This window comes from Ochotona curzoniae, unplaced genomic scaffold (genome assembly GCF_017591425.1).
Source record: "Ochotona curzoniae isolate NIBS_2020 unplaced genomic scaffold, NIBS_Ocur_1.0 patch136, whole genome shotgun sequence".
NCBI lineage: Eukaryota > Metazoa > Chordata > Mammalia > Lagomorpha > Ochotonidae > Ochotona > Ochotona curzoniae.
In genome coordinates, this window is record NW_024466680.1 from 1 (window position 1) to 27,350 (window position 27,350).

At 52.6% G+C, this 27,350-nt stretch overlaps 1 protein-coding gene across 1 annotated transcript in view; it reads left to right on the top strand.

Annotated features, from left to right (window-relative positions):
• Positions 1-6,639: 6,639 nt before the first annotated feature.
• Positions 6,640-27,350, top strand: part of LOC121166358 (deleted in malignant brain tumors 1 protein-like) — a gene marked incomplete at its 5' end in the record, with an annotated part of 29,455 nt that continues 8,744 nt past the window's right edge. The window contains 12 exons of the mRNA XM_040995506.1: positions 6,640-6,990; positions 11,069-11,392; positions 12,301-12,330; positions 12,826-12,864; positions 14,671-14,988; positions 17,204-17,289; positions 18,328-18,643; positions 21,947-22,264; positions 23,178-23,207; positions 24,439-24,524; positions 25,567-25,882; positions 26,210-26,233. Of these exons, the coding sequence (XP_040851440.1) occupies positions 6,640-6,990; positions 11,069-11,392; positions 12,301-12,330; positions 12,826-12,864; positions 14,671-14,988; positions 17,204-17,289; positions 18,328-18,643; positions 21,947-22,264; positions 23,178-23,207; positions 24,439-24,524; positions 25,567-25,882; positions 26,210-26,233 (2,238 nt within the window). The remainder of the gene's footprint in view (positions 6,991-11,068; positions 11,393-12,300; positions 12,331-12,825; positions 12,865-14,670; positions 14,989-17,203; positions 17,290-18,327; positions 18,644-21,946; positions 22,265-23,177; positions 23,208-24,438; positions 24,525-25,566; positions 25,883-26,209; positions 26,234-27,350) is intronic.

Sequence of the window (27,350 nt, forward strand, 5' to 3'; positions counted from 1 at the left end):
TAGAGGAACCCAGCACCATGGGGGTCTCCACAGCCATCCTTGGAATCTGTCTGTTATGGGGTATACCTGCATCGCAAGGTAGTGCATCTAATTATTATTACATATTATTATTATTCGGCAGGTTATAGCTAACTGTGTCTTTGTGCTAGATGTTCTACCTCAACGGTTGACTTGGTGTCAAGCAGGAATGAATCGTCCTTGGTATTGGTGACTGTTGTCCAGAGTTTAGAAGGGGTGGGATGGCTCTTTATAATTTTGCTTTTGATAGAAACACAAAATGTCTTAGCCAACAGAATTTCAGAAGCTGTGGAGTGAAGGACATGATTGTTGGGGCTTAGGACAACCTTTGCTGTTTGAGGAGAGGGCACGTGTCTTCAGGGGCAGCCCTGGAGCTTTGCCCTCGTTGGTTAGCTACATAATTTGCGTGTTCTGAAAGCTGGCAGGAGAGGCTCCCTGAACTTGCTTCCAGGGCATCTTCTGCGGGCAGGTGTGTCTGGCTCGAGCCCAGTGTTTGCCGAGCAAATCAGGGCGAGTAACGGACACGGACAGGGTTGCTGGGATCCCAGGGCCGTGTTTGTCGCTCACTGTTGCACAAATGATCTGGAGCGGAATCACTCGGGCACGGCTTTGTGTTCTTGATGGTCACGCGATGTGTCCGATGATAACAGAGTCACTGGGCTTGCTGAGTCACAGTGTCCATCCCTGGGGTACTGAGTGAGCAGGCCCCTTTGCCTCTCCGCCTGCCTGCTCGTTCTCACTGGGTCCCCTTTTCTGTCCCTGCCTCCTGCTGTCTGCTCTCGCACGCGTCTGTCTGCATATACTCTCTCTTTTCTTGTTCTCTGTCTCACACTCCTGCCTCTATCATTTCCGTCTCCCCTTCTCCTCTGTCCCACTCCTCCACACTCCCTCTTTCTGCCTCCCCCCTCCTCCTCTTTCTCTGCTGAGGCCTCCTTCCGTTTACTTTCTTCTGCTACATTCACGAATGTTGGGAGACAGAGTCCAAATCACCGTAACTTCCTCAGAACTTTCAGAATCTCTCTCCTCCCAGACTCAGGGGGATGTCCTGTTGATGATGCTTTGTGTGGGAGATGGCTTTCCTGATGGCAGCATCCCCAGACCGTGTTCTTAGAGCCCGAGAGGCAATGGCATCAGGAGGCCAGTGGGGCCCTTAGCTTCTTTTTTTGTGCGGAGAGCCTCAGAGCCCCCGGCTATTGCCGCCTGGGGGCTGGCCATGCTGTCTGCATCAGAAAGATGTGAATTTGGGCAGTAGGTTTTAGCTCTAGCACTCATGGGGCAGGCAGGACTGGGCCATGGGATTCACACCATCCCTCATCCCCCTACTAGATATACCACCATTGTCTCTACATTCCACATGGGAAAACTGGAGCTCAGAGAGGTTAGGTGGCTTGTCCAAGGATGGTGGCCTGTGAGTGACTGGGCCAGGATTGGAACCAGGTCTGCTGGCATTCACTCGGGTAGCAGTTCCGGCCCTTCTGGTCCTGGCTGCTGCTTGCATGGACTGCAGGAGTGACCACAGTGTTGAGCTCAGTACCAGAGCCTCTGGGGAGCTCCACAAGGGGGGCGGCAGGACAGAGCACTCCCAGCCCTGGCCTGTGCACACACTCCTGACAATGTGACCAGGTTTGTGCCAGCCTCGGCTAGTCCCTGCAAGGTCCAGTTTGTAAATGGGTTCATGCTGCAGTCTCTCAGGCCAGGCAGGGGGTGGGTGAGTCTGGCAGAGAAAGAGCCTCAGAACTATTCAGCATTACAATTGTTCTGCGAGTTTTCCCCATATCTGACTTCTTATGTACACTGAGACAGAAAGTGTATGGTTCCTGGGACAGCAAGGAAAGCTGATGAAATGCAAGAAAACCTGGAGTTTGGTGCTGTGATACCAAGGTACTGCGCTGATCAGTAGCAACGGCCAGTGTTGGTTGGTTGGTTGGTTCTGACAAACCCTGGTACACCATGTAAAGGCGTTGTTTTCATCAAGCACAAAGTTTTACTGACCGAGAAAATAGCACTGCTTAGAAGGGAGTTGCTGGTGGACTGTGAGTCCTTTTTGCATGTACCTGGGGTTCTGGCGGTCATTAACGCCGAGAGAGGAGGGAGCAAGTCGAAGCGGGGACTCTCAGGCATTGGGGGAGAGTTGGCAGTGGGTGGCACCTCCGTTGGGGAGGCAGGCTGTTCAGGCACACACTTGCCCTTGCCCTGTAGGGTGGCCCTACGTCAATTCCTCTGTGCTGTGCAGTCCCGACACTGGACAGCAGGTGGCTCTGTCCGTAGCGCTTATGGAATGGTCTCAGGACCGCAGCCAGCGCTGCTGCTGGCCCCGGGTGGACAGGGTGTGCGTGTGACCACATCCCGTGGCCTCCGCACAGTCTGACTGACCACCCCTGAGACTCCGCGCCCTGCATCTTCCAGGCTGTTTTCTAGCTCTGTTTTAATTTGTTTTCTCGAGATGGCTCATGCTTCCCACCTCCCACTCTCCAACAAATCTGGCTACAGTCAGGTTGTTCACGCTGTCCATCCTGGAGCAGCCCAGCTCTTTCCTGCCTCCTCCTGGCTAAACGGAGTCACTGTTTCTGAGTGCCACACAGGCACACATGATAGATGCATACATGTGGACACACTCATATAACCATGCACACACTGATGTACAGCCATACCTCTCACACAGACACTCACCGTGAGCCACAACCAGAGGTCCACACACTCACACACACAGATGCCTGCGTGTGGGCAGGCTCGTGTACAATCATACCTCTGTCTCTCTCACACACTGCACTTCCCTCACACCAGCACAGACACGCAGAAGACATGCAGAAGCACGCATGTACATGGCATGTGCACAAGCACGTGTGGCAGGCACCACTCTTCTCCCGGCTGGCATCTGCGCCAGCCCTGGCTCCTTGCGCTAAGCTCCCTGCTCTTGCCTTTTGCACTTAGTACCTGGCTTTGGCACTTTGCATCGCTAAGGACTTAGTGTGCTGGCTCACGCTGACCCTGCTTGGCAGCCCTCCTGGTCCCGTGCCCAGCGCGGGCACAGCCGAATCCAGGGCAAGGCCATGACTCACCTGTACATGACACGCTCCTGCCAGCTCTGAGCAGAACTTGTACTTCCTTATCTGATTAACGGGAAGCCAAGTTCTCTGTCAGGAGCCAGAGGACTGAACTCTATTACTGCAGGCAGATATGCCCCAGGTCCACGGGGATTGGTGCCAGGAGCCCCCACGGACGCCACTGTCCACAGGCGCACCCACATCCCCTGTGTCCTTGGAGGTATCGCTTGATTGCTCATCATGTATGCTATTCTGTACACATTCCACACCATTGCATGGCTTAGGGAACAATGACAAGGAAAATCCCTACATGGTATTGAAAGTTATTTATTTGGATTGGAAAGTCAGATTTACAGAGAAAAGGAGATACAGAAGGACCTTCCGTCTGCTGATTTACTCTGCAAGTGGCTGCAAAGGCCAGAGCTGAGCCAATTTGAAGCCAGGAGCCGGGAGTTTTCTCTGGATCTCCCATGCAGGCACAGGGTCCCAACACTTTGGGCCATGCTCGATTGCTTTCCCAGGCCACAAGCATGGAGCTGGATGGGAAGCAGGGCCACCGGGATTAGAACCGATGCCTATATGGGATCCCAGTGAATGCAAGGTGAGGACTTAAGCCACTAGGCTACTGCACCAGGCTCAAGATGACATTTTTTTGTTAGACATTTTTGCTCTGCTCTTGGTTGAGTTCCCGAATGTGAAGCCTGCAGACATGGAGTGCTGATGGTACTGCTGTCTCTATGCACTTTGCTCTTTAGACAGGTAACAAAGGAGGTGCATCGAGTTAGCTTGAGTTCTGGGAAGCAGCTTGGCAAGGTCTTAGACCAGCCTCGCTCAGAGGTCAGTGCCCTTGACCTTGAGTGCTAACTGTTGATCGGGGTGCAGCTGCTGTGCCTCTGTGTCAGGGTGACTGGATGGAATCAAATGTAGGTTTGTGGAGGTGAGTCCCATGGTGGAACACACACTGACCTGACTTCTCTTTTATTTGTTCACAGAATCTACTACTGGAGATTTTATTGGTAAGTATTTGGAAAAAATACAGCGTGCTATTTGGTACTTGACGTTTTTTGACCCGATACAGTTATCGGTAGCTTGAGAATAGTTGCTACCTTGAGCAACTTCAGTGGATGGTGTGAGAACTGCGTGGAGCCCGCTCGGCTTTCTCCCAGCTATAGCGTAAATGACCTACACGCTTCCAGTGTCCTGCAGTTTTATCTCTGAAACCGCAGTGCATGCCAGAACCAGCCAGAAAAGCTGTTTGAGAGCAGATTCTTGGGGTCCACCTCTGTTTCCCTACCCTGCCCTGGCTTGGAGGGTGGAGCTCAGGAATCTGCAGGTCTCTAGGACCACACTTGTGGGTGAGAAGCCATCCATTTACACCTTAGTGTTTGCAGTGTCAATAAGGAAGTGGCACTTGGCTGAGAATCCCCAATGACAGCGACAGGAGACATGCCCCCAGATTTGACATGCCGTCTATCTGTGTTGATTGTAATGAGTCACTGAGCACCTCTAATCCCACCCCACTGCTGTAATCTGCCAGCTCGGTGACTCTTAGCAAGATTGTGGGGGCACCAAGCCAAGACTGAGCCTCAGCGCCTTGTGACATGGCTGTAAGGTACAGCTGGAGCCAAGTTCTGTGCAATGATCTCTAATGGGAAGACCTTTGTTTTCTAAGATGAACTTGATTTCTTTATAGATCAGTGGAGCCCACACGCCACATATTATGGTTAAGACCTTCTCGTTCTTTCCTCCTCCTCTCAGGGTTTTGGTCAATGGCTGGTCTGGCCCATTCTGTTGCATTTGGCCAGTTGGGGCCGTAGAGAAATGCCTGCCTTATAGGATGCAGGGATAGAACAGGGATGAGGCATGCGGGTGCCAAGAACCTGGGCATAGTCCAGAGGCACACAAAGAATCTTATCTCTCGTTATCCCTCCTTCTCTCTGCTTCCTAGTCACACTTGAGATGAAATTAGCTTCAACTTGGTGTCAGGAGAGACAGTTTAAAGAGTCAATACTCTTCTCAATAGAAATGGCAGTCACTGATTCAGTAGTTACCAGCTGCCAAATACTTGTGATATATCCTTCACAAAATTATTTTCATTCATCAAATGACTAAATACATAGAACATTGAAAATACCACTGGATGTATCCTGTTATTATGAACTTTTCCCAACAATACTGCTTTATGCCCATTTTGCAAATAGGGCGTATTTCAGCAATTCAATGTATCTAGGTCTAAGGGCAGGTGGCTGGCAGCAAGGAAGAGAGCTGCACCCAAGACAAGGGCCTTCCCCCTGTCCACAACTTTCCCCGAAGAGCTCTTCCCACGGTCTGCAGTGAGCATGTGCCGACTTCTGTGTCCAGGTTTGGAATGTTAGGGACCTATGCATGTGCACTAAATACAGCCAACTCTGCTAGGGTTGAGGCTAGTTCCACCACTTCCAGGACAGTGGCTTGGAGTGAACAGGAGGGACAAAGAACAGGCTGAGGCAGAGGGATAGAAAGTTCTAGAAAAGGAGGCACCAGAAGAGGGCAACAAAGAGGCCTGAGGAGGCCCAGAATATACCTTTGGAAGAGCCTGGAGATGGTCCAGTTGCTTCTCCTTCCACTTTCTTTGCTTCTCCTCCCGTCCATGCAACACCAATGTCCCTCCTTACCCCCACCCAGTCCAACCTCTCACTCGCTGCCCGTGATTTCTTAAGATTTCAAGGTAACCATTGAAAAGCCCCAGCCAGGATCTGGCTTCCACAGGCTAGACCCCTGCAGATTCACGGCCTACATTTCTTACAGAACTAGCACAGCTTTTCACCAGTGGGTAACTTGGTGGCATCATGTTGGACAGGCAAATGGTGCCAATGAACTTCCCAGCTGTGGTCACTTCTACAGGGAGAATCTTCTCCCACAAGGGAGGTTGGCAGGGCAGGCAGGCCTGTTCATGGACAACAGCGTCCTGGACTTGACCCTGATGGAAGCTGGAGCATTTTGAACAGGGAAGTAACTTGAACACATCTGCGCTTTGGAAAGATAAAACTTGGAGGCTGCTGGGTAGCAAAATAAGCCCTACGGGCACTGGCATGGGCATGGAACCAGTACCCCTGAAGTGGGGTTGAGTCAATGGATGCAGATGGATTAGAAAAAGGAGAGGCAGCAGGAGATAAACTGGGTGGCCCTGGAGTTGGTCAGGCACAAGAGAATGAAGGTTGAACCTGGTGAAATGGGAGCAAAAGGCAACAATGACCTTGTGGGTAAAGCCAGAGGTGGAAGGAAGCATCACATACAACACTCAGATTTCCACCACAGTTGACACAAAGCCTGGGGTTGTGTTTGCAGACACCTAGGGGGGCATGGAAATGTTGCTCTGGACCTGGGGCTGGGCCAGGACCTGAGGCGTGGGTCTGGGTGTCTTCTGAGTCAAAGTACCCAGAGCCCCATGAGGTTCTCTAGGGAGCAAAGGGCAAGTGAGAAGAGAGCAAAGACACTGATACCCCAGGTCCCCAGGGGGAATTCATGGAAGGAGATGGCGGGTGGTGACCAGAGGCGGGGCAGGGGGAGGCGTGTGGCCATGCGAGTCAACGGGCAGTGACAGCAAAGACGAGGACTTCCCGCTGTGTCAATGCAGGTCTGCCTGTGAGGCTGGTGGACGGAGCCGACCAGTGCCAGGGCCGGGTGGAGGTCCTGTACCAAGGCTACTGGGGCACCGTGTGTGACGACAGCTGGGACAGCCAGGATGCAGATGTCGTCTGCCGACAGCTTGGCTGTGGCCATTCCGTGTCTGCCCTTGGAGGGGCTCACTTTGGTCAGGGCTCAGGGAACATTCTCTTGGGTGCTGTGGACTGCTCCGGACAGGAGCCCAATTTGTCAAGTTGCCCTCATGATGGGTGGTACAACCACGACTGTGGCCACAGGGAAGATGCCGGAGTCGTGTGTTCAGGTAGTGCATGTACTGCTTTGCGCTGTCACCTGTGTATGTCTGGGGGCAGGTGCTGGTCGAGTCAACACGGTGGCTCACACATGTGGGCATGCGTGCATGTGCATGGGCACACGCGAGCTTGGCTGCTCTCACTCTGCTGCAAGCCACGCCTCATTCGGGGTTAGAGCACAGGTGACTGGGTTTTTGCTCACGCACAGGTGCTCAGGTTCCGAGGTTCTAAGGGATCTGCCAGCTGTCCTGAAACTGGGAGGTGCCGGGCTCAGGTTTCAGTCTCAGCTGCTCACGTGGCCATCCCAGGAAGATTACACATTATCCTCTCAAGTGGTAGATGGGGATTAGAGTTCTTACATACTTAGGTATATACCAAGATCTAATCAAAGGCGACCGATATGTCTTCTTTATTGGCCACTAAATGACATGCAAACGGCACTCACACCCTCAGTGACAAAAATACAACTGTCCCTACCTCAGCTCTGGCAGCTCAGTGCTGTGCCTCTTACATTCATGTGCTGTTGGCAGATGCTCAAATTCCAATGGACCCCTTAATCCACAATGAATTCTCCAAGGTCACCAACCCTCTGCATTGACCCCAAGGAGGAGTTTCTGGGTAAGGTGTTCACTTTAAGGCACCCGCTGGCATGTGCAGCGTTGTGTGGACTAGACACTGTGCATGCTGCTACATACAGTAGGTGATCCCGATGCTTTCAGATGCCCCTGTCCCCATTACACACCCCACACAGGCACCTGCCCCTCCAAGGGAGCACACCCCACACTGACAGCTGTGAGTGGGCTCATTCTGCCATTCTGGAGTGTCTCTTTAGAATCCTTCAGTGATGGCCAATATGCCATTTGGCAGTATGTTTGAGCTGTCGAAGCAGTCAGACACCTTTGGAAGTTTGGCCTGGTGCCCGGGATGGGTCTGTTCATGAAGCCAAGGAGGTTGAGCAGGGTGACAGCACAGAGGATGCTCACAGGAGTTTGCTAGCATTGACCAGAGCCTGGCACAATCACAGAGACATGGTGTTGGATTTCAAAAGGAAAAGCCATAGCAATTTAGCCACAGAGGGGACCTTCAGGGTCTCTGTTCTGGCCCTTGCTTGCTTTAGCACTGAGGGTGTGAGGGTTACCAGAATTTAAAGGAGGGCTGACCTCCGACCCCTGCACTCTGCAGGTTCATTGCCTCCCACAGAGGCTCCTGAGGAGACAACGACAGAAGGTAACGTTTGTCATGAGGAATCCCTGTGGGCTCTTACGTGCATGTCCAACCCAGATGAGGAGTGGAGCACACGGGAGTTGTCCCCAGCTCCTCAGGATGGCCCTTCTGATTCAAGCCTCAGCCCTGAGCAGCAGACTCTTCCACGACTCATGTCCCTGAGATGGCACAGCCTGACCTGAAGAAGCTTCTCTCAGGTGGAGCCCGTGGCCTGGCACCAGGGTGTTCTGGAGCCCATGCTGGATCCCCCAGGCTTTTTACTGCTTCAGAACTCTGGCTGTCGGGCCTGGAGAGGCAGGTGAAATCTGCCCCATCTTTGCCATGCCCTTTCCCTGAGCCCATTCAGGCTTCCTGGGCTCACTTTCAACCTAGAGCTGTCAGGAAGGCGTCGGAGCCAGCTGGCGTGTCAAAGGTCCTGTATCCCACAGCCCCTCTCCCTCCCAGCTGCGGACACCCCAGGTGAAAGATTCAGGAGGGACAGTCAGTACAACCTGAGGTTCTGGAAGCCTGGGCTTTGGGAAGAGAAGTCACTTCCTGTTTCCCATGGGACAAGGTCAAGAACCACCTCCACCATGGTCCCTGGCCTGCCCTGGGGTGGACTGGCTGAGAAGCCTGCTGGCTGGTGCACCAGGCATTTCTGGTCCATGAAATGGTCCACGACCTCAACTTCCTCCTTCTCGCTATGAGTCAGGACTTAGATGTCAGTAGAGCTGAGGATGAATCTGGCTTTATTCTAATACCACTGTCTCCCTTACCACAGTTCCTACCCTTTCACCTTTACAAAAGTTGCAAGAGGAAAACCTATTCATTCTTCCATGGTGGTGTCTCCTTAGGACTTTGTTATGTATTAGAAAGAGCAGCTGGGCCAAACAAGGTCTTTGGTGCATGTGGGTCAACCAGGGACAGAAGCAAGGGGACAGGGAGATTTGACTAATCTCCATGTGTTACAAGGCACAATGGCACCATTTGTGCCTCAGTGCAGCCTGCACTGTCCCATTGCCATCCACTACCTGAGAGAGGGAGCCTTGGCAACTCAGCAGGCATGGGTGATCAGGCCCAGCTTGGTCTTTCCTGAACGTGTGTGGAGTTCGTCCTCTCGAGGGGGTGGTGTTCTCTGGCTGGGGTCCACGGTCAGCAGCCTTTGTTGGTGCTGACCCCAGGGCTGCCCATGGGTGCACCCAGGTATCCAGCTTCAGCTCATGGAGCTGGGACTTCTGCTCCATGTCCTGTCCCTCCCTTGCTCAAGGTCTAAGGTACACGGGTCGTGGGGGAAGCCGAGAAAGCCCCTTTGACGCATGTCTTAAATCTGGCTGGCCTTCTTATGTGTGTTGACATACATCTTTTTGTTTGTCTGCCTTTTCATGGTGACTTTCATGTCCCAGTTCAACTTGCCTTGACTTTCATCAACATGTACAGAAGCCTTTTCAGTTGGCCCTAGAAACCATAAAACCCACCAAATTTGGCGTATACATTTTTGTTTTGAAATCACATGTTGGGTTGGTCTCCTTGTGGCTTAATAGTGTGAGGTCTTCAGAGAAAGCGACAAGGGTTGCTTCTCTCTTGGACTCTTTGTAAAGCCAGGGGAGCACCCAGTCGGCCCTGTGTTTCCCAGCTGGGGAGTGTGCAGGCAAGGGTTTGTTGACACACTATTTCTCTTGACTTGACGTTTCATGTGAGAACCACAAGTTCTGAAACAAACGTGATTCCAAGAGTTCCTCTGCTCCACCAGGAAGAGGTCTTCCCTGAGGAATGTGGACTGCAAGCCAGGGATAGAGGAGAGCTGGAATGTCTGGTCTGAAATACTTAGGATGCATGATCTTGATTCCAGTATCAGGTTAGCACTGGCCAAGTCAAGCTGATGCTGCCTGCCCCTTGCTGACTTGGCTCCACCTAGTACTTGGATTTCAATGGTGGCCCATGGGTCATTGGCTACAGACACACCCTTTCAGGGAAGGGAAAATGTTTTGCTTGAGCAAAGAATATTCCATATGAGGAAAGCTAGAGGGACCAGTGATGTCTGGCTGTACAAGTGAGTGTGTGTCTTCAACAGACAGACAGGGAGCAAGAGACAGGACCTGGGGGAATCATTCCACCTGCTGCTCCAGAGTATTTTGTTCTTGGGTCTTATCCTTCAAGGCTAACTCCTGCCTTTCTTCCTGCTATTTACAGATGCATGGCCCAGCACATCCTTTTATGAAAATACATCAGGTGAGTGCTCCCCACCTGCCACGGGCTCGTTGCCTAGCTCTGAGTGAACACTGGACTTGCTGGCCACAAGACGAGGATGACAGTGGGTGGCTGGGTACAAGACCAGGTCTCTGAAGGATGAGTCCTTGAGGCTGTTGATTTTGTCCACTGGGATCCTGTGCAGGTGCTCAGGGAGGGTCCTGATAGGAAGGATGCTGGAGGCCTTGTTGATTGCATGTGACCTTGTCCTTGTGTCTGATGCCATGGATTTAGGATTACAGGAATGCAGAAAGGGTGTGAGGTGTACAATCTGGCCAAAATCCAGCTTCCATAGACACCTCCAGATGGGACCAGGCAAATATCCTAAAACTCTTCAGAACAAGAATGCAGTCTAATGCTGTTGTGTCTGCAGAGCTCCGTGCTGTGTGCCCAGAGCTGGAAGGCACAGTATTCCTATCATTGGCACTGTGCTTCTAGTCACTTCCCATACTGATGTGTCTTCAGATATGAGAGAATATGGTGTCCTGCTTTCTGTCACTAGAATGAAGAGAAATCCTGACAGGTCAAGGACAACAGCAGCTCTGGTGGCCTTGGCCATGGCAATCCCCTGAGTATGGAACATACCTTAGAGCTTTAGCCTCCAGATGGGGGAAGTGAACCATGCTCTGTTCCCTCTAGGTTACCCATCTGGTTTGGCCCTGAGGCTGGTGAATGGAGGACATCGGTGCCAAGGTCGAGTGGAGGTCTTGTACCAGGGCTCCTGGGGCACCGTGTGTGATGACAGCTGGGACATCAACGATGGCAACGTGGTCTGCAGGCAGCTGGGCTGTGGCTATGCTATATCTGCCCCTGGAAACGCCCGCTTCGGCCAGGGAACAGGATCTATTGTGCTGGACGACGTGTCCTGCACAGGACAGGAGTCGTACCTGTGGAGCTGCCAACACAATGGCTGGCTCATCCACAACTGCGGACACGGGGAGGATGCAGGTGTCATCTGCTCAGGTGGGCCTCCAGATTCACTTGGGATGTGCTCTGATGTGAACCACTAACCCTGTCCCCACCATTTCATTCAGAGATCAGTGAGAACAGAGACCCATTGTGGGTGGTACTTGATTGAGCAAGCTGGCTACCACTAGTGACCCACCGAGCAGTCATGCTTGAGTCTGAAGGTGACTCAGGTATAGAGTGATGTGGTCAGGATCTGACCCATGCTGTAACAGTTGTCAGGATTTCCCTGGAAATGACACAAATACCAGGTTCTGCCCAGAATCCCCAGCAAGGAAACAAAAACAGAGTTTATGCTGTTATTGCTGAACCTCAATTCCAAGGATGTGAGTGTCCTTGTTGGGGTCGGGCTCTATGGGTAATGTGGCTGTGGCAGCATCTCCTCTCCTGGGTGGCTCCCATCTTGCGTGATCCTGCCACCCTATGTCCATCATGCCCTTAGGATTCCGGGAATCTGAGGCGGGGGGTGGGAAAGGACTCAGGAATGGCAGGTAGGAGGAGGTGCCCTGAGAGAGAGAGACAGGGTCCATGATGGAGCCCCATGACCTAGTGTTTCTCTAGGGTCCACATGGAATGTAGGCTGGCCTGCAAAGAGGCTGTTGTCTTGAGCAGCTTCCTGCTCGTCCCCTGGGTGTGTGCAGGTCCCCTGGGTGTCCCTGCAAAGGCGATGATATCATTGCAATGGAGGACATATGGGTGGGGGCAGCACTGAAGTGCCAGCTGTGGCGGGCATGTGCAAGGCAAAGATGCCATTGAGATGAAAGGACTGGAGTGAGCATGTGGGGCACTCGTGTAGGGGGCATGAGGGCCATCATTGGTGAATGTGAATGACGCAGGACGCTTACAGCATGTTTCCCAGGTGGACAGCTGCATGCTAATGTCTCATGTTGTTCTCTTGGTCACAGATGCTTTGGCCACAACTGCAACTATTCCAAGTGAGTACACCATGTCCTTTTTGCAATGCTCCTACATATTCTGTCTCAGATATTGCAGATCAAAACATGACTTTGAGGTGCCATAGTGCCAGGGGAAGAAAAGGTGGAAGGGATATTTCAGAACTTGTTCTAACCAGTCAGTTTAATGTACCTTTCCTATGTGACTTGCAACAGTACCCAAAGTTTGTTCCATAGTATGAGTGTGGAAATATGCAATTCATGGGATAGTAGACATGGAAGGAAGGACAGCAAAGGCTATAGCCTGAGGAGAGAATATTCTAAATATCCAGGACTTGAGGACCTAGGCGTGTCCAGCAGAGGCTATGTCCAATGCCATGGCCATACTTGTGAGCTCAGGCTGCTAACAGACACCGGGAGGAAGGGGCAGGACCTGCGAAGGTACCACTGTTGAGACATCTGCCTGATCCAGAGAGATTCATCTTGGCTCTTTGCCTTCAGCTCTAACTCTTACCTTTCTCCCTGTTGCCTTTACAGCAACGTGGCCTTCCACGGCCCCAGATTTTACCACAACAGGTGAGTGTCCCGCCTTGCCAGGAATCACTGTGTCAACATGAAGGAATGCCAGGCTTGCTGATGAGAGGATGAGGCCCCCAGTGGGCCCTCATTCACATTGCTGCTCTTTGGGTGGGTGAGAGCATGGGCCTCTGAAGACAGGTCCTTGAGGCTGGTGACCTTGTTCAGTGTGAACCTGTGCAGGTGCTCAGGCAAGGTCCCCATCACAGGTCCAGGATGGGAAACCTCAGTGATCACACGTGGGCTTTTTCTTACCTATGAGGCTGTGGATTGAGGGCTTACAGGAATAGGGAACAGGCTGTGATTTGCCAAGGCTGACCTGGGACTCTGCCAGACCTGGACAGTCCCCTACGGCTGTCCCCACGGTTCCTCCCATAGTCAGAGTGCACAGGTGCTGTGATGTGTGTACAGAGCTCTGTGCTGGGTGTGCACATGGCTGTTCCTGCCGATCCAGCTCCTGTCACAGCCTCAAGATCATGTGTGCTTTCACTAGCCTAGCATCCTGACCTGGGAGGACGTGGTGTCCTTGCTCCTGTCGCTGGAATGAAGAGAGATGTGGACAAGTATCAAAGGGTGACAGGGCATAACAGGTTGGATACCAGTAATGTCCTGATGAACACAATGTGCTTGAGACCTTCACTTCAAGACAGGAATGGTGATGTGTCCTTTGTTTTCCTCCAGTGGACATATCAAGTGTGGAAGTGAGAGTCGTGAGTGGATGTGAGTGGGTTCAGGGCCCAGGGCAGGTCCTGCATCAGGGCCCCTGTATGTGATGATGTCACTGTGCCAGCTGATTGTATGCATGGAAGCTGTTTCTAGAAGCCCTTAGACAGACAGATGGTGGCTGTGAGGTGGGTGTTGAGTAGTTCCACTGGAGGGCTCTCCACTCACTCTAAGGCCGTAAGGAGTCTCTGGCTGCTTCCCAATGCCTTCTTGCTCTGGTGGTTGGTTTGTCCTTGTGACCCTAGGAGGTCCTCAGTGCACCTGAATGTGCCCTCCACCTGCAGAACTCTGCACCCTGTCTGCCTGTGGGATTGCTGCTCTGAGGGGTGTTCCCCTGGAGTTTACCTGGTCTCTGCCCAGCTATGCCATTGCCTGTGTTGGCTGGGTCATGTGCATTGTGTGGCCTTTAAGTGATCCATCTCTTCTGGCTTTTCTGACTTTCTCACCTTATTCTGCATCACCTAATCTGGTTTCCTGATCATCGACAACTCTTGCAAGCTGAGAGAAATGTCAGTGGGCATTGGCCTTTTGGTATTGAAGGTGGACATGACCTTGCTGATTGTGGTGCACACCCTCTGACCCTCTGTTGGAGTCAGCGTTAGTTCAGGCATGATTTCTCTGTCTTTTGCCCCTTCAAATACGCTCAGATGTTCAGGGCGCTGTCTGCTTGGAGAAGAGGCCGAGGGCATGTCTGGAGGAGGGCAGGGAGTCTCCTGTGGGTGGCTCCTCCACTGCCCTTGTCTCCTGTGAGGATGTTGGGTGGGCCGTAGGTTCCATGAGCCAGGTAGCACACTGACAGTGGGTGGATGGTTAAGGTGTTGTAGGTGAGAAGAGAACGTTGTGGGCTCAGAGAGATGGAGGGCAACGTGGTCTCCATGGAACCTCAGTGTTGCACTCCTTGTGAGCAGGAGTCTCCAGTGTGGCGGAGAAGCAGGAAGTGACTTTCTGTGTGTCTGTCTGTGTGGATGTTGCCCTGCATGAGGGACCTGACTCCTGGGAAGTGGTTTGGCCATTCACGAATCGTAGAGGCTCAACTTGTTGTTGGCAAACAGCCTCAATGAGACCTGTCTGTGTTCCCTGTAGAGACTTATTTGGCCCTGAGGCTGGTGAATGGAGAGGACCAGTGCCAAGGTCGTGTGGAGGTCCTGTACCAGGGCTCCTGGGGCACCGTGTGTGATGACAGCTGGGACATCAACGATGGCAACGTGGTCTGCAGGCAGCTGGGCTGTGGCTATGCTGTGTCTGCCCCTGGAAACGCCCGTTTTGGCCAGGGCACAGGACCAATTGTGCTGGATGACGTGTCCTGCTCAGGGCAGGAGTCGTACCTATGGGACTGCAAACACCGTGGCTGGCTGTCCCACAACTGCGGACATGGGGAAGACGCAGGTGTTGTCTGCTCAGGTGGGCCTCTAGCTTCTCTTGGGATTTGCCCCGATTGGAACCCCTTACCTTGTTCCTACCACTTCATTTGGGGATCTCAACTAAGATCCATTGTGGGCAGACCTTGCTAAGGGAAGCCGATTTCCATTGGTGATTCCACTAGGCTGTCGTGTTTGTGCAAACATGACTAGTGGCAACCGACCTTAGAAGCCACATCAGCCTCCCTATGTGACACTGGTGTAATCATCTTATGTCCAGTGTTTGGTAGTGGCTGCATTCCATAGGAAGTTGTGGGAGTGTAGAGTCTTTCTGGGTCCTCCTGGACGGAAAAGGAACAGAGAATTTTTCATTATTGTTGTTAACCCTCAGCAGTACTTCGCCACCCATGGGTGAGAGCATCCTTGTTGGGGTCTAGCCCCATGGGTGCTGTGCTCTGCAGTATCTCTATCCCTTGGTGGCTCCTATTCTGGGTGCTACTGCAGCCCCACAGAGGAAAGCTGCCCATGTCCATCATGCCCTTAGGATTCCTGGGAACTGGGAGAGGGGAGTGGGAAAGGACACAGGGAGGGCAGGCAGGAGTTGCCCTGAGAGACAGACAGAGCTTATGACTGAGTTACCTAGTGTTTCTCGAAGATCCACGTGGAACGCAGGCTGCCCAGAAAGAGGCTGTTGTCTTGGGCAGCTTTCTGCTTGTCCCCTGGGTGTGTGCAGGTCCCATGGGTGTCCCTGCAAAGGTGATGATATCATTGCAATGGAGGACATATGGGTGGAGGCAGCACTGAAGTGCCAGCTGTGGTGCGCATGTGCAAGGCAAAGATGCCTTTGAGATGAAAGGACTGGAGTGAGCACGTGGGGCACCTGTGTAGTAGGACATGAGGCCATCATTGGTGAAGGTGAATGAGGCAGGACGCTTACCAAACGTATCCCAGGTGACAGCTGCATGCTAATGTCTCATGTTCTTCTCTTTGTCACAGCTTCCTTGCCAACGACCACAATTCCAGAGAGTGAGTATGCCTTGTCCTTCTCTACAATTCTCCTACTCTTTCAGACTCAAATGCTGCATGGCCTCATATGATTCTACAAGTGGCAGATAGTGACAGGTGACAGAAGAAGGGAAGGGATATTTGGCATCCTGTGGTGAGCCATCATTCGATGTCACTCATCCTAACATTAACTCAGGCATTTCCCAATACTTTGATCCCGAGTGTGTTGGTCGGTAGTGTTCTATGGGATATCAATGTATAAGTATTTTGGAAAGTGCAGACAAGATGTGATGTCATGGCAGAGAATATTCTAAATATCCAGGACTTGAGGACCTAGGAGTGTCCAGCAGAGGCTATGTCCAATGCCATGGCCATACTTGTGAGCTCAGGCTGCTAACAGACACCGGGAGGAAGGGGCAGGACCTGCGAAGGAACCACTGTTGAGACATCTGCCTGATCCAGAGAGATCCATCTTGGCTCTTTGCCTTCAGCTCTAACTCTTACCTTTCTCCCTGTTGCCTTTACAGCAACGTGGCCTTCCACGACAACATCCACACATTTTACCACAACAGGTGAGTGTCCCGCCTTGCCAGGACTCACTGTGTCAACATGAAGGAATGCCAGGCTTGCTGATGACAGGATGAGGCCCCCAGTGGGCCCTCATTCACATTGCTGCTCTTTGGGTGGGTGAGAGCATGGGCCTCTGAAGACAGGTCCTTGAGGCTGGTGACCTTGTTCAGTGTGAACCTGTGCAGGTGCTCAGGCAAGGTCCCCATCACAGGTCCAGGATGGGAAACCTCAGTGATCACACGTGGGCTTTTTCTTACCTATGAGGCTGTGGATTGAGGGCTTACAGGAATAGGGAACAGGCTGTGATTTGCCAAGGCTGACCTGGGACTCTGCCAGACCTGGACAGTCCCCTACGGCTGTCCCCACGGTTCCTCCCATAGTCAGAGTGCACAGGTGCTGTGATGTGTGTACAGAGCTCTGTGCTGGGTGTGCACATGGCTGTTCCTGCCGATCCAGCTCCTGTCACAGCCTCAAGATCATGTGTGCTTTCACTAGCCTAGCATCCTGACCTGGGAGGACGTGGTGTCCTTGCTCCTGTCGCCGGAATGAAGAGAGATGTGGACAAGTATCAAAGGGTGACAGGGCATAACAGGTTGGATACCAGTAATGTCCTGATGAACACAATGTGCTTGAGACCTTCACTTCAAGACAGGAATGGTGATGTGTCCTTTGTTTTCCTCCAGTGGACATATCAAGTGTGGAAGTGAGAGTCGTGAGTGGATGTGAGTGGGTTCAGGGCCCAGGGCAGGTCCTGCATCAGGGCCCCTGTGTGTGATGATGTCACTGTGCCAGCTGATTGTATGCATGGAAGCTGTTTCTAGAAGCCCTTAGACAGACAGATGGTGGCTGTGAGGTGGGTGTTGAGTAGCTCCACTGGAGGGCTCTCCACTCACTCTAAGGCCGTAAGGAGTCTCTGGCTGCTTCCCAATGCCTTCTTGCTCTGGTGGTTGGTTTGTCCTTGTGACCCTAGGAGGTCCTCAGTGCACCTGAATGTGCCCTCCACCTGCAGAACTCTGCACCCTGTCTGCCTGTGGGATTGCTGCTCTGCGGGGTGTTCCCCTGGAGTTTACCTGGTCTCTGCCCAGCTATGCCATTGCCTGTGTTGGCTGGGTCATGTGCATTGTGTGGCCTTTAAGTGATCCATCTCTTCTGGCTTTTCTGACTTTCTCACCTTATTCTGCATCACCTAATCTGGTTTCCTGATCATCGATAACTCTTGCAAGCTGAGAGAAATGTCAGTGGGCATTGGCCTTTTGGTATTGAAGGTGGACATGACCTTGCTGATTGTGGTGCACACCCTCTGACCCTCTGTTGGAGTCAGCATTAGTTCAGGCATGATTTCTCTGTCTTTTGCCCCTTCAAATACGCTCAGATGTTCAGGGCGCTGTCTGCTTGGAGAAGAGGCCGAGGGCATGTCTGGAGGAGGGCAGGGAGTCTCCTGTGGGTGGCTCCTCCACTGCCCTTGTCTTCTGTGAGGATGTTGGGTGGGCAGTAGGTGCGATGAGCCAGGTAGCACACTGACAGTGGGTGGATGGCTAAGGTGTTGTAGGTGAGAAGAGAACGTTGTGGGCTCAGAGAGATGGAGGGCAACGTGGTCTCCATGGAACTTCAATGTTGCACTCCTTGTGAGCAGGAGTCTCCAGTGTGGCGGAGAAGCAGGAAGTGACTTTCTGTGTGTCTGTCTGTGTGGATGTTGCACTGCATGAGGGACCTGACTCCTGGGAAGTGGTTTGGCCATTCATGAATCATAGAGGCTCAACTTGTTGGCAAACAGCCTCAATGAGACCTGTCTGTGTTCCCTGTAGAGACTCCTTTGGCCCTGAGGCTGGTGAATGGAGGGGACCAGTGCCAAGGTCGTGTGGAGGTCCTGTACCAGGGCTCCTGGGGCACCGTGTGTGATGACAGCTGGGACATCTATGATGGCAACGTGGTCTGCAGGCAGCTGGGCTGTGGCTATGCTATGTCTGCCCCTGGAAATGCCCGCTTCGGCCAGGGCACAGGACCAATTGTGCTGGATGATGTGTCCTGCTCAGGGCAGGAGTCGTACCTATGGGACTGCGGGCACAATGGCTGGCTCAACCACAACTGCGGACACGGGGAGGATGCAGGTGTTATCTGCTCAGGTGGGTCCCTCGTTGTTGACTGCCTGTCTGTGAAGTGGTTCCATCATGGCCCATGAACGTGAGAATCCATGTAACTAACTACTCTCAGTGCACCAATTGCTGGCCACATTCTCACTGCCGTCCTTGGTCCACACCTAGTGATTCTTGTGGTTCTGGGTTTGGCCCACGACCACATACCACGATATCAGTGTTGGATTGTGTAGATTGGAAGCACAGTCAGGTCAGCTGGTGCACTGTGTCCAGTGCTGAGGCTAACATTTTCTTGGAGTTAACTTGTTCACCAGGGATGTGCTAAGCTCTCCGATTATGGAGGAGTTCTGCATGTAGTACCAGCTTTGTCCCAGCCTCCTTGTTGGGGTCTAGCCCCATGGGTGCTGTGCTCTGGCAGTATCTCATCTCCTTTGGTGGCTCCCACCCTGGCTGCTACTGCAGCCCCACAGAGGAAAGCTGCCCATGTCCATCATGCCCTTAGGATTCCTGGGAACTGGGAGAGGGGAGTGGGAAAGGATGCAGGGATGACAGGTAGGAGGAGGTGCCCTGGGAGAGAGACAGGGTCCGTGATGGAGCCCAATGACCTAGTGTTTCTCTAGGGTCCACATGGAACGTAGGCTGGCCCAGAACGAGGCTGATGTCTTGAGCAGCTTCCTGCTCGTCCCCTGGGTGTCCCTGCAAAGGTGATGATATCATTGCAATGGAGGACATATGGGTGGAGGCAGCACTGAAGTGCCAGCTGTGGCGGGCATGTGCAAGGCAAAGATGCCTTTGAGATGAAAGGACTGGAGTGAGCACGTGGGGCACCTGTGTAGTGGGGCATGAGGGCCATCATTGGTGAAGGTGAATGAGGCAGACTCGTACAGCATGTTTCCCAGGTGGACAACTGCATGCTAATGTCTCATGTTCTTCTTTATGTGACAGGTCCCCCAACCACGACGACATCTGCACCAAGTGAGTATGCCCTTCCTTCTCTACAATTCTCCTACTCTTTCAGACTCAAATACTGCAAGGCCTCATATGATTCTACAAGTGGCAGATAGTGACAGGTGACAGAAGAAGGGAAGGGATATTTGGCATCCTGTGGTGAGCCATCATTCAATGTCACTCTTCCTAACATTAACTCAGGCATTTCCCAATACTTTGATCCCTAGTGTGTTGGTCGGTAGTGTTCTATGGGATATCAGTGTACAAGTATTTTGGAAAGTTCAGACAAGATGTGATGTCATGGCAGAGAATATTCTAAATATCCAGGACTTGAGGACCTAGGAGTGTCCAGCAGAGGCTATGTCCAATGCCATGGCCATACTTGTGAGCTCAGGCTGCTAACAGACACCGGGAGGAAGGGGCAGGACCTGCTAAGGAACCACTGTTGAGACATCTGCCTGATCCAGAGAGATCCATCTTGGCTCTTTGCCTTCAGCTCTAACTCTTACCTTTCTCCCTGTTGCCTTTACAGCAACGTGGCCTTCCACGACAACATCCACACATTTTACCACAACAGGTGAGTGTCCCGCCTTGCCAGGAATCACTGTGTCAACATGAAGGAATGCCAGGCTTGCTGATGAGAGGATGAGGCCCCCAGTGGGCCCTCATTCACATTGCTGCTCTTTGGGTGGGTGAGAGCATGGGCCTCTGAAGACAGGTCCTTGAGGCTGGTGACCTTGTTCAGTGTGAACCTGTGCAGGTGCTCAGGCAAGGTCCCCATCACAGGTCCAGGATGGGAAACCTCAGTGATCACACGTGGGCTTTTTCTTACCTATGAGGCTGTGGATTGAGGGCTTACAGGAATAGGGAACAGGCTGTGATTTGCCAAGGCTGACCTGGGACTCTGCCAGACCTGGACAGTCCCCTACGGCTGTCCCCACGGTTCCTCCCATAGTCAGAGTGCACAGGTGCTGTGATGTGTGTACAGAGCTCTGTGCTGGGTGTGCACATGGCTGTTCCTGCCGATCCAGCTCCTGTCACAGCCTCAAGATCATGTGTGCTTTCACTAGCCTAGCATCCTGACCTGGGAGGACGTGGTGTCCTTGCTCCTGTCGCCGGAATGAAGAGAGATGTGGACAAGTATCAAAGGGTGACAGGGCATAACAGGTTGGATACCAGTAATGTCCTGATGAACACAATGTGCTTGAAACCTTCACTTCAAGACAGGAATGGTGATGTGTCCTTTGTTTTCCTCCAGTGGACATATCAAGTGTGGAAGTGAGAGTCGTGAGTGGATGTGAGTGGGTTCAGGGCCCAGGGCAGGTCCTGCATCAGGGCCCCTGTGTGTGATGATGTCACTGTGCCAGCTGATTGTATGCATGGAAGCTGTTTCTAGAAGCCCTTAGACAGACAGATGGTGGCTGTGAGGTGGGTGTTGAGTAGCTCCACTGGAGGGCTCTCCACTCACTCTAAGGCCGTAAGGAGTCTCTGGCTGCTTCCCAATGCCTTCTTGCTCTGGTGGTTGGTTTGTCCTTGTGACCCTAGGAGGTCCTCAGTGCACCTGAATGTGCCCTCCACCTGCAGAACTCTGCACCCTGTCTGCCTGTGGGATTGCTGCTCTGCGGGGTGTTCCCCTGGAGTTTACCTGGTCTCTGCCCAGCTATGCCATTGCCTGTGTTGGCTGGGTCATGTGCATTGTGTGGCCTTTAAGTGATCCATCTCTTCTGGCTTTTCTGACTTTCTCACCTTATTCTGCATCACCTAATCTGGTTTCCTGGTCATCGATAACTCTTGCAAGCTGAGAGAAATGTCAGTGGGCATTGGCCTTTTGGTATTGAAGGTGGACATGACCTTGCTGATTGTGGTGCACACCCTCTGACCCTCTGTTGGAGTCAGCGTTAGTTCAGGCATGATTTCTCTGTCTTTTGCCCCTTCAAATACGCTCAGATGTTCAGGGCGCTGTCTGCTTGGAGAAGAGGCCGAGGGCATGTCTGGAGGAGGGCAGGGAGTCTCCTGTGGGTGGCTCGTCCACTGCCCTTGTCTCCTGTGAGGATGTTGGGTGGGCAATAGTTGCGATGAGCCAGGTAGCACACTGACAGTGGGTGGATGGCTAAGGTGTTGTAGGTGAGAAGAGAACGTTGTGGGCTCAGAGAGATGGAGGGGCAATGTGGTCTCCATGGAACCTCAGTGTTGCACTCCTTGTGAGCAGGAGTCTCCAGTGTGGCGGAGAAGCAGGAAGTGACTTTCTGTCTGTCTGTCTGTGTGGATGTTGCCCTGCATGAGGGACCTGACTCCTGGGAAGTGGTTTGGCCATTCATGAATCATAGAGGCTCAACTTGTTGTTGGCAAACAGCTTCCAATGAGACCTGTCTGTGTTCCCTGTAGAGACTGATTTGGCCCTGAGGCTGGTGAATGGAGGGGACCAGTGCCAAGGTCGTGTGGAGGTCCTGTACCAGGGCTCCTGGGGCACCGTGTGTGATGACAGCTGGGACATCTATGATGGCAACGTGGTCTGCAGGCAGCTGGGCTGTGGCTATGCTATGTCTGCCCCTGGAAATGCCCGCTTCGGCCAGGGCACAGGACCAATTGTGCTGGATGACGTGTCCTGCTCAGGGCAGGAGTCGTACCTATGGGACTGCGGGCACAATGGCTGGCTCATCCACAACTGCGGACACGGGGAGGATGCAGGTGTTATCTGCTCAGGTGGGTCCCTCGTTGTTGACTGCCTGTCTGTGAAGTGGTTCCGTCATGGCCCATGAACGTGAGAATCCATGTAACTAACTACTCTCAGTGCACCATTTGCTGGCCACATTCTCACTGCCTCCTTGGTCCACACCTCGTGATTCTTGTGGTTCTGGGTTTGGCCCACGACCACATACCACGATATCAGTGTTGGATTGTGTAGATTGGAAGCACAGTCAGGTCAGCTGGTGCACTGTGTCCAGTGCTGAGGCTAACATTTTCTTGGAGTTAACTTGTTCACCAGGGATGTGCTAAGCTCTCCGGTTATGGAGGAGTTCTGCATGTAGTACCAGCTTTGTCCCAGCCTCCTTGTTGGGGTCTAGCCCCATGGGTGCTGTGCTCTGGCAGTATCTCATCTCCTTTGGTGGCTCCCACCCTGGCTGCTACTGCAGCCCCACAGAGGAAAGCTGCCATGTCCATCATGCCCTTAGGATTCCTGGGAACTGGGAGAGGGGAGTGGGAAAGGATGCAGGGATGACAGGTAGGAGGAGGTGCCCTGGGAGAGAGACAGGGTCCGTGATGGAGCCCCATGACCTAGTGTTTCTCTAGGGTCCACATGGAACGTAGGCTGGCCCAGAACGAGGCTGTTGTCTTGAGCAGCTTCCTGCTCGCCCTCTGGGTGTCCCTGCAAAGGTGATGATATCATTGCAATGGAGGACATATGGGTGGAGGCAGCACTGAAGTGCCAGCTGTGGCGGGCATGTGCAAGGCAAAGATGCCTTTGAGATGAAAGGACTGGAGTGAGCACGTGGGGCACCTGTGTAGTGGGGCATGAGGGCCATCATTGGTGAAGGTGAATGAGGCAGACTCGTACAGCATGTTTCCCAGGTGGACAACTGCATGCTAATGTCTCATGTTCTTCTTTATGTGACAGGTCCCCCAACCACGACAACATCTGCACCAAGTGAGTATGCCCTTCCTTCTCTACAATTCTCCTACTCTTTCAGACTCAAATACTGCAAGGCCTCATATGATTCTACAAGTGGCAGATAGTGACAGGTGACAGAAGAAGGGAAGGGATATTTGGCATCCTGTGGTGAGCCATCATTCAATGTCACATTCCTAACATTAACTCAGGCATTTCCCAATACTTTGATCCCTAGTGTGTTGGTCGGTAGTGTTCTATGGGATAATCAATGTAGAAGTATTTTGGAAAGTGCAGACAAGATGTGATGTCATGGCAGAGAATATTCTAAATATCCAGGACTTGAGGACCTAGGAGTGTCCAGCAGAGGCTATGTCCAATGCCATGGCCATACTTGTGAGCTCAGGCTGCTAACAGACACCGGGAGGAAGGGGCAGGACCTGCGAAGGTACCACTGTTGAGACATCTGCCTGATCCAGAGAGATCCATCTTGGCTCTTTGCCTTCAGCTCTAACTCTTACCTTTCTCCCTATTGCCTTTACAGCAACGTGGCCTTCCACGACAACATCCACAGATTTTACCACAACAGGTGAGTGTCCCGCCTTGCCAGGAATCACTGTGTCAACATGAAGGAATGCCAGGCTTGCTGATGAGAGGATGAGGCCCCCAGTGGGCCCTCATTCACATTGCTGCTCTTTGGGTGGGTGAGAGCATGGGCCTCTGAAGACAGGTCCTTGAGGCTGGTGACCTTGTTCAGTGTGAACCTGTGCAGGTGCTCAGGCAAGGTCCCCATCACAGGTCCAGGATGGGAAACCTCAGTGATCACACGTGGGCTTTTTCTTACCTATGAGGCTGTGGATTGAGGGCTTACAGGAATAGGGAACAGGCTGTGATTTGCCAAGGCTGACCTGGGACTCTGCCAGACCTGGACAGTCCCCTACGGCTGTCCCCACGGTTCCTCCCATAGGCAGAGTGCACAGGTGCTGTGATGTGTGTACAGAGCTCTGTGCTGGGTGTGCACATGGCTGTTCCTGCCGATCCAGCTCCTGTCACAGCCTCAAGATCATGTGTGCTTTCACTAGCCTAGCATCCTGACCTGGGAGGACGTGGTGTCCTTGTTCCTGTCGCCAGAATGAAGAGAGATGTGGACAAGTATCAAAGGGTGACAGGGCATAACAGGTTGGATACCAGTAATGTGCTGATGAACACAATGTGCTTGAGACCTTCACTTCAAGACAGGAATGGTGATGTGTCCTTTGTTTTCCTCCAGTGGACATATCAAGTGTGGAAGTGAGAGTCGTGAGTGGATGTGAGTGGGTTCAGGGCCCAGGGCAGGTCCTGCATCAGGGCCCCTGTGTGTGATGATGTCACTGTGCCAGCTGATTGTATGCATGGAAGCTGTTTCTAGAAGCCCTTAGACAGACAGATGGTGGCTGTGAGGTGGGTGTTGAGTAGCTCCACTGGAGGGCTCTCCACTCACTCTAAGGCCGTAAGGAGTCTCTGGCTGCTTCCCAATGCCTTCTTGCTCTGGTGGTTGGTTTGTCCTTGTGACCCTAGGAGGTCCTCAGTGCACCTGAATGTGCCCTCCACCTGCAGAACTCTGCACCCTGTCTGCCTGTGGGATTGCTGCTCTGCGGGGTGTTCCCCTGGAGTTTACCTGGTCTCTGCCCAGCTATGCCATTGCCTGTGTTGGCTGGGTCATGTGCATTGTGTGGCCTTTAAGTGATCCATCTCTTCTGGCTTTTCTGACTTTCTCACCTTATTCTGCATCACCTAATCTGGTTTCCTGATCATCGACAACTCTTGCAAGCTGAGAGAAATGTCAGTGGGCATTGACCTTTTGGTATTGAAGGTGGACATGACCTTGCTGATTGTGGTGCACACCCTCTGACCCTCTGTTGGAGTCAGCGTTAGTTCAGGCATGATTTCTCTGTCTTTTGCCCCTTCAAATACGCTCAGATGTTCAGGGCGCTGTCTGCTTGGAGAAGAGGCCGAGGGCATGTCTGGAGGAGGGCAGGGAGTCTCCTGTGGGTGGCTCCTCCACTGCCCTTGTCTTCTGTGCGGATGTTGGGTGGGCAATAGTTGCGATGAGCCAGGTAGCACACTGACAGTGGGTGGATGGCTAAGGTGTTGTAGGTGAGAAGAGAACGTTGTGGGCTCAGAGAGATGGAGGGCAACGTGGTCTCCATGGAACCTCAGTGTTGCACTCCTTGTGAGCAGGAGTCTCCAGTGTGGCGGAGAAGCAGGAAGTGACTTTCTGTGTGTCTGTCTGTGTGGATGTTGCCCTGCATGAGGGACCTGACTCCTGGGAAGTGGTTTGGCCATTCATGAATCATAGAGGCTCATCTTGTTGTTAGCAAACAGCTTCCAATGAGACCTGTCTGTGTTCCCTGTAGAGACTCCTTTGGCCCTGAGGCTGGTGAATGGAGGGGACCAGTGCCAAGGTCGTGTGGAGGTCCTGTACCAGGGCTCCTGGGGCACCGTGTGTGATGACAGCTGGGACATCAACGATGGCAACGTGGTCTGCAGGCAGCTGGGCTGTGGCTATGCTATATCTGCCCCTGGAAATGCCCGCTTCGGCCAGGGCACAGGACCAATTGTGCTGGATGATGTGTCCTGCTCAGGGCAGGAGTCGTACCTATGGGATTGTGGGCACCGTGGCTGGCTGTCCCACAACTGCGGACACGGGGAGGATGCAGGTGTTATCTGCTCAGGTGGGTCCCTCGTTGTTGACTGCCTGTCTGTGAAGTGGTTCCATCATGGCCCATGAACGTGAGAATCCATGTAACTAACTACTCTCAGTGCACCAATTGCTGGCCACATTCTCACTGCCGTCCTTGGTCCACACCTCGTGATTCTTGTGGTTCTGGGTTTGGCCCACGACCACATACCACGATATCAGTGTTGGATTGTATAGATTGGAAGCACAGTCAGGTCAGCTGGTGCACTGTGTCCAGTGCTGAGGCTAACATTTTCTTGGAGTTAACTTGTTCACCAGGGATGTGCTAAGCTCTCCGGTTATGGAGGAGTTCTGCATGTAGTACCAGCTTTGTCCCAGCCTCCTTGTTGGGGTCTAGCCCCATGGGTGCTGTGCTCTGGCAGTATCTCATCTCCTTTGGTGGCTCCCACCCTGGCTGCTACTGCAGCCCCACAGAGGAAAGCTGCCCATGTCCATCATGCCCTTAGGATTCCTGGGAACTGGGAGAGGGGAGTGGGAAAGGATGCAGGGATGACAGGTAGGAGGAGGTGCCCTGGGAGAGAGACAGGGTCCGTGATGGAGCCCAATGACCTAGTGTTTCTCTAGGGTCCACATGGAACGTAGGCTAGCCTGCAAAGAGGCTGTTGTCTTGAGCAGTTTCCTGCTCTCCTCTGGGTGTCCCTGCAAAGGTGATGATATCATTGCAATGGAGGACATATGGGTGGAGGCAGCACTGAAGTGCCAGTTGTGGTGGGCATGTGCAAGGCAATGATGCCTTTGAGATGAAAGGACTGGAGTGAGCACGTGGGGCATCTGTGTAATGGGGCATGAGGGCCATCATTGGTGAAGGTGAATAAGGCAGACTCGTACAGCATGTTTCCCAGGTGGGCAGCTGCATGCTAATGTCTCATGTTCTTCTTTATGTGACAGGCACCACATCTCCACCAAGTGAGTATGCCCTGTCCTTCTCTACAATTCTCCTGCTCTTCCAGACTCAAATGCTACAGGTGGCAGATAGTGACAGGTGACAGAAGAAGGGAAGGGATATTTGGCAATTTTTGTTGAACAGTAGGTTGATGCTACCCTCCCCTCTCTGACTGGTGACATATGTAATGGTTTTCTGTGATGATTTTCCTAGGATCAGTCAGTACATAATGAACAAACAGAGCATGCAGAGTTGTTATGTCTGGATAGAGAATGTTGCAAATGCCTGTGTAGTGGGGCATTAGGGCCATCATTGGTGAAGGTGAATGAGGCAGACTCATACAGCATGTTTCCCAAGTGGACAACTGCATGCTAATGTCTCATGTTCTTTATGTGACAGGTCCCCCAACCACGACAACATCTGCATCCAGTGAGTATGCCCTGTCCTTCTCTACAATTCTCCTACTCTTTCAACCTCAAATGCTACAAGTGGCAGATAGTGACAGGTGACAGAAGAAGGGAAGGGATATTTGGCATCTTTTGTTGCACAATAAGTTGAT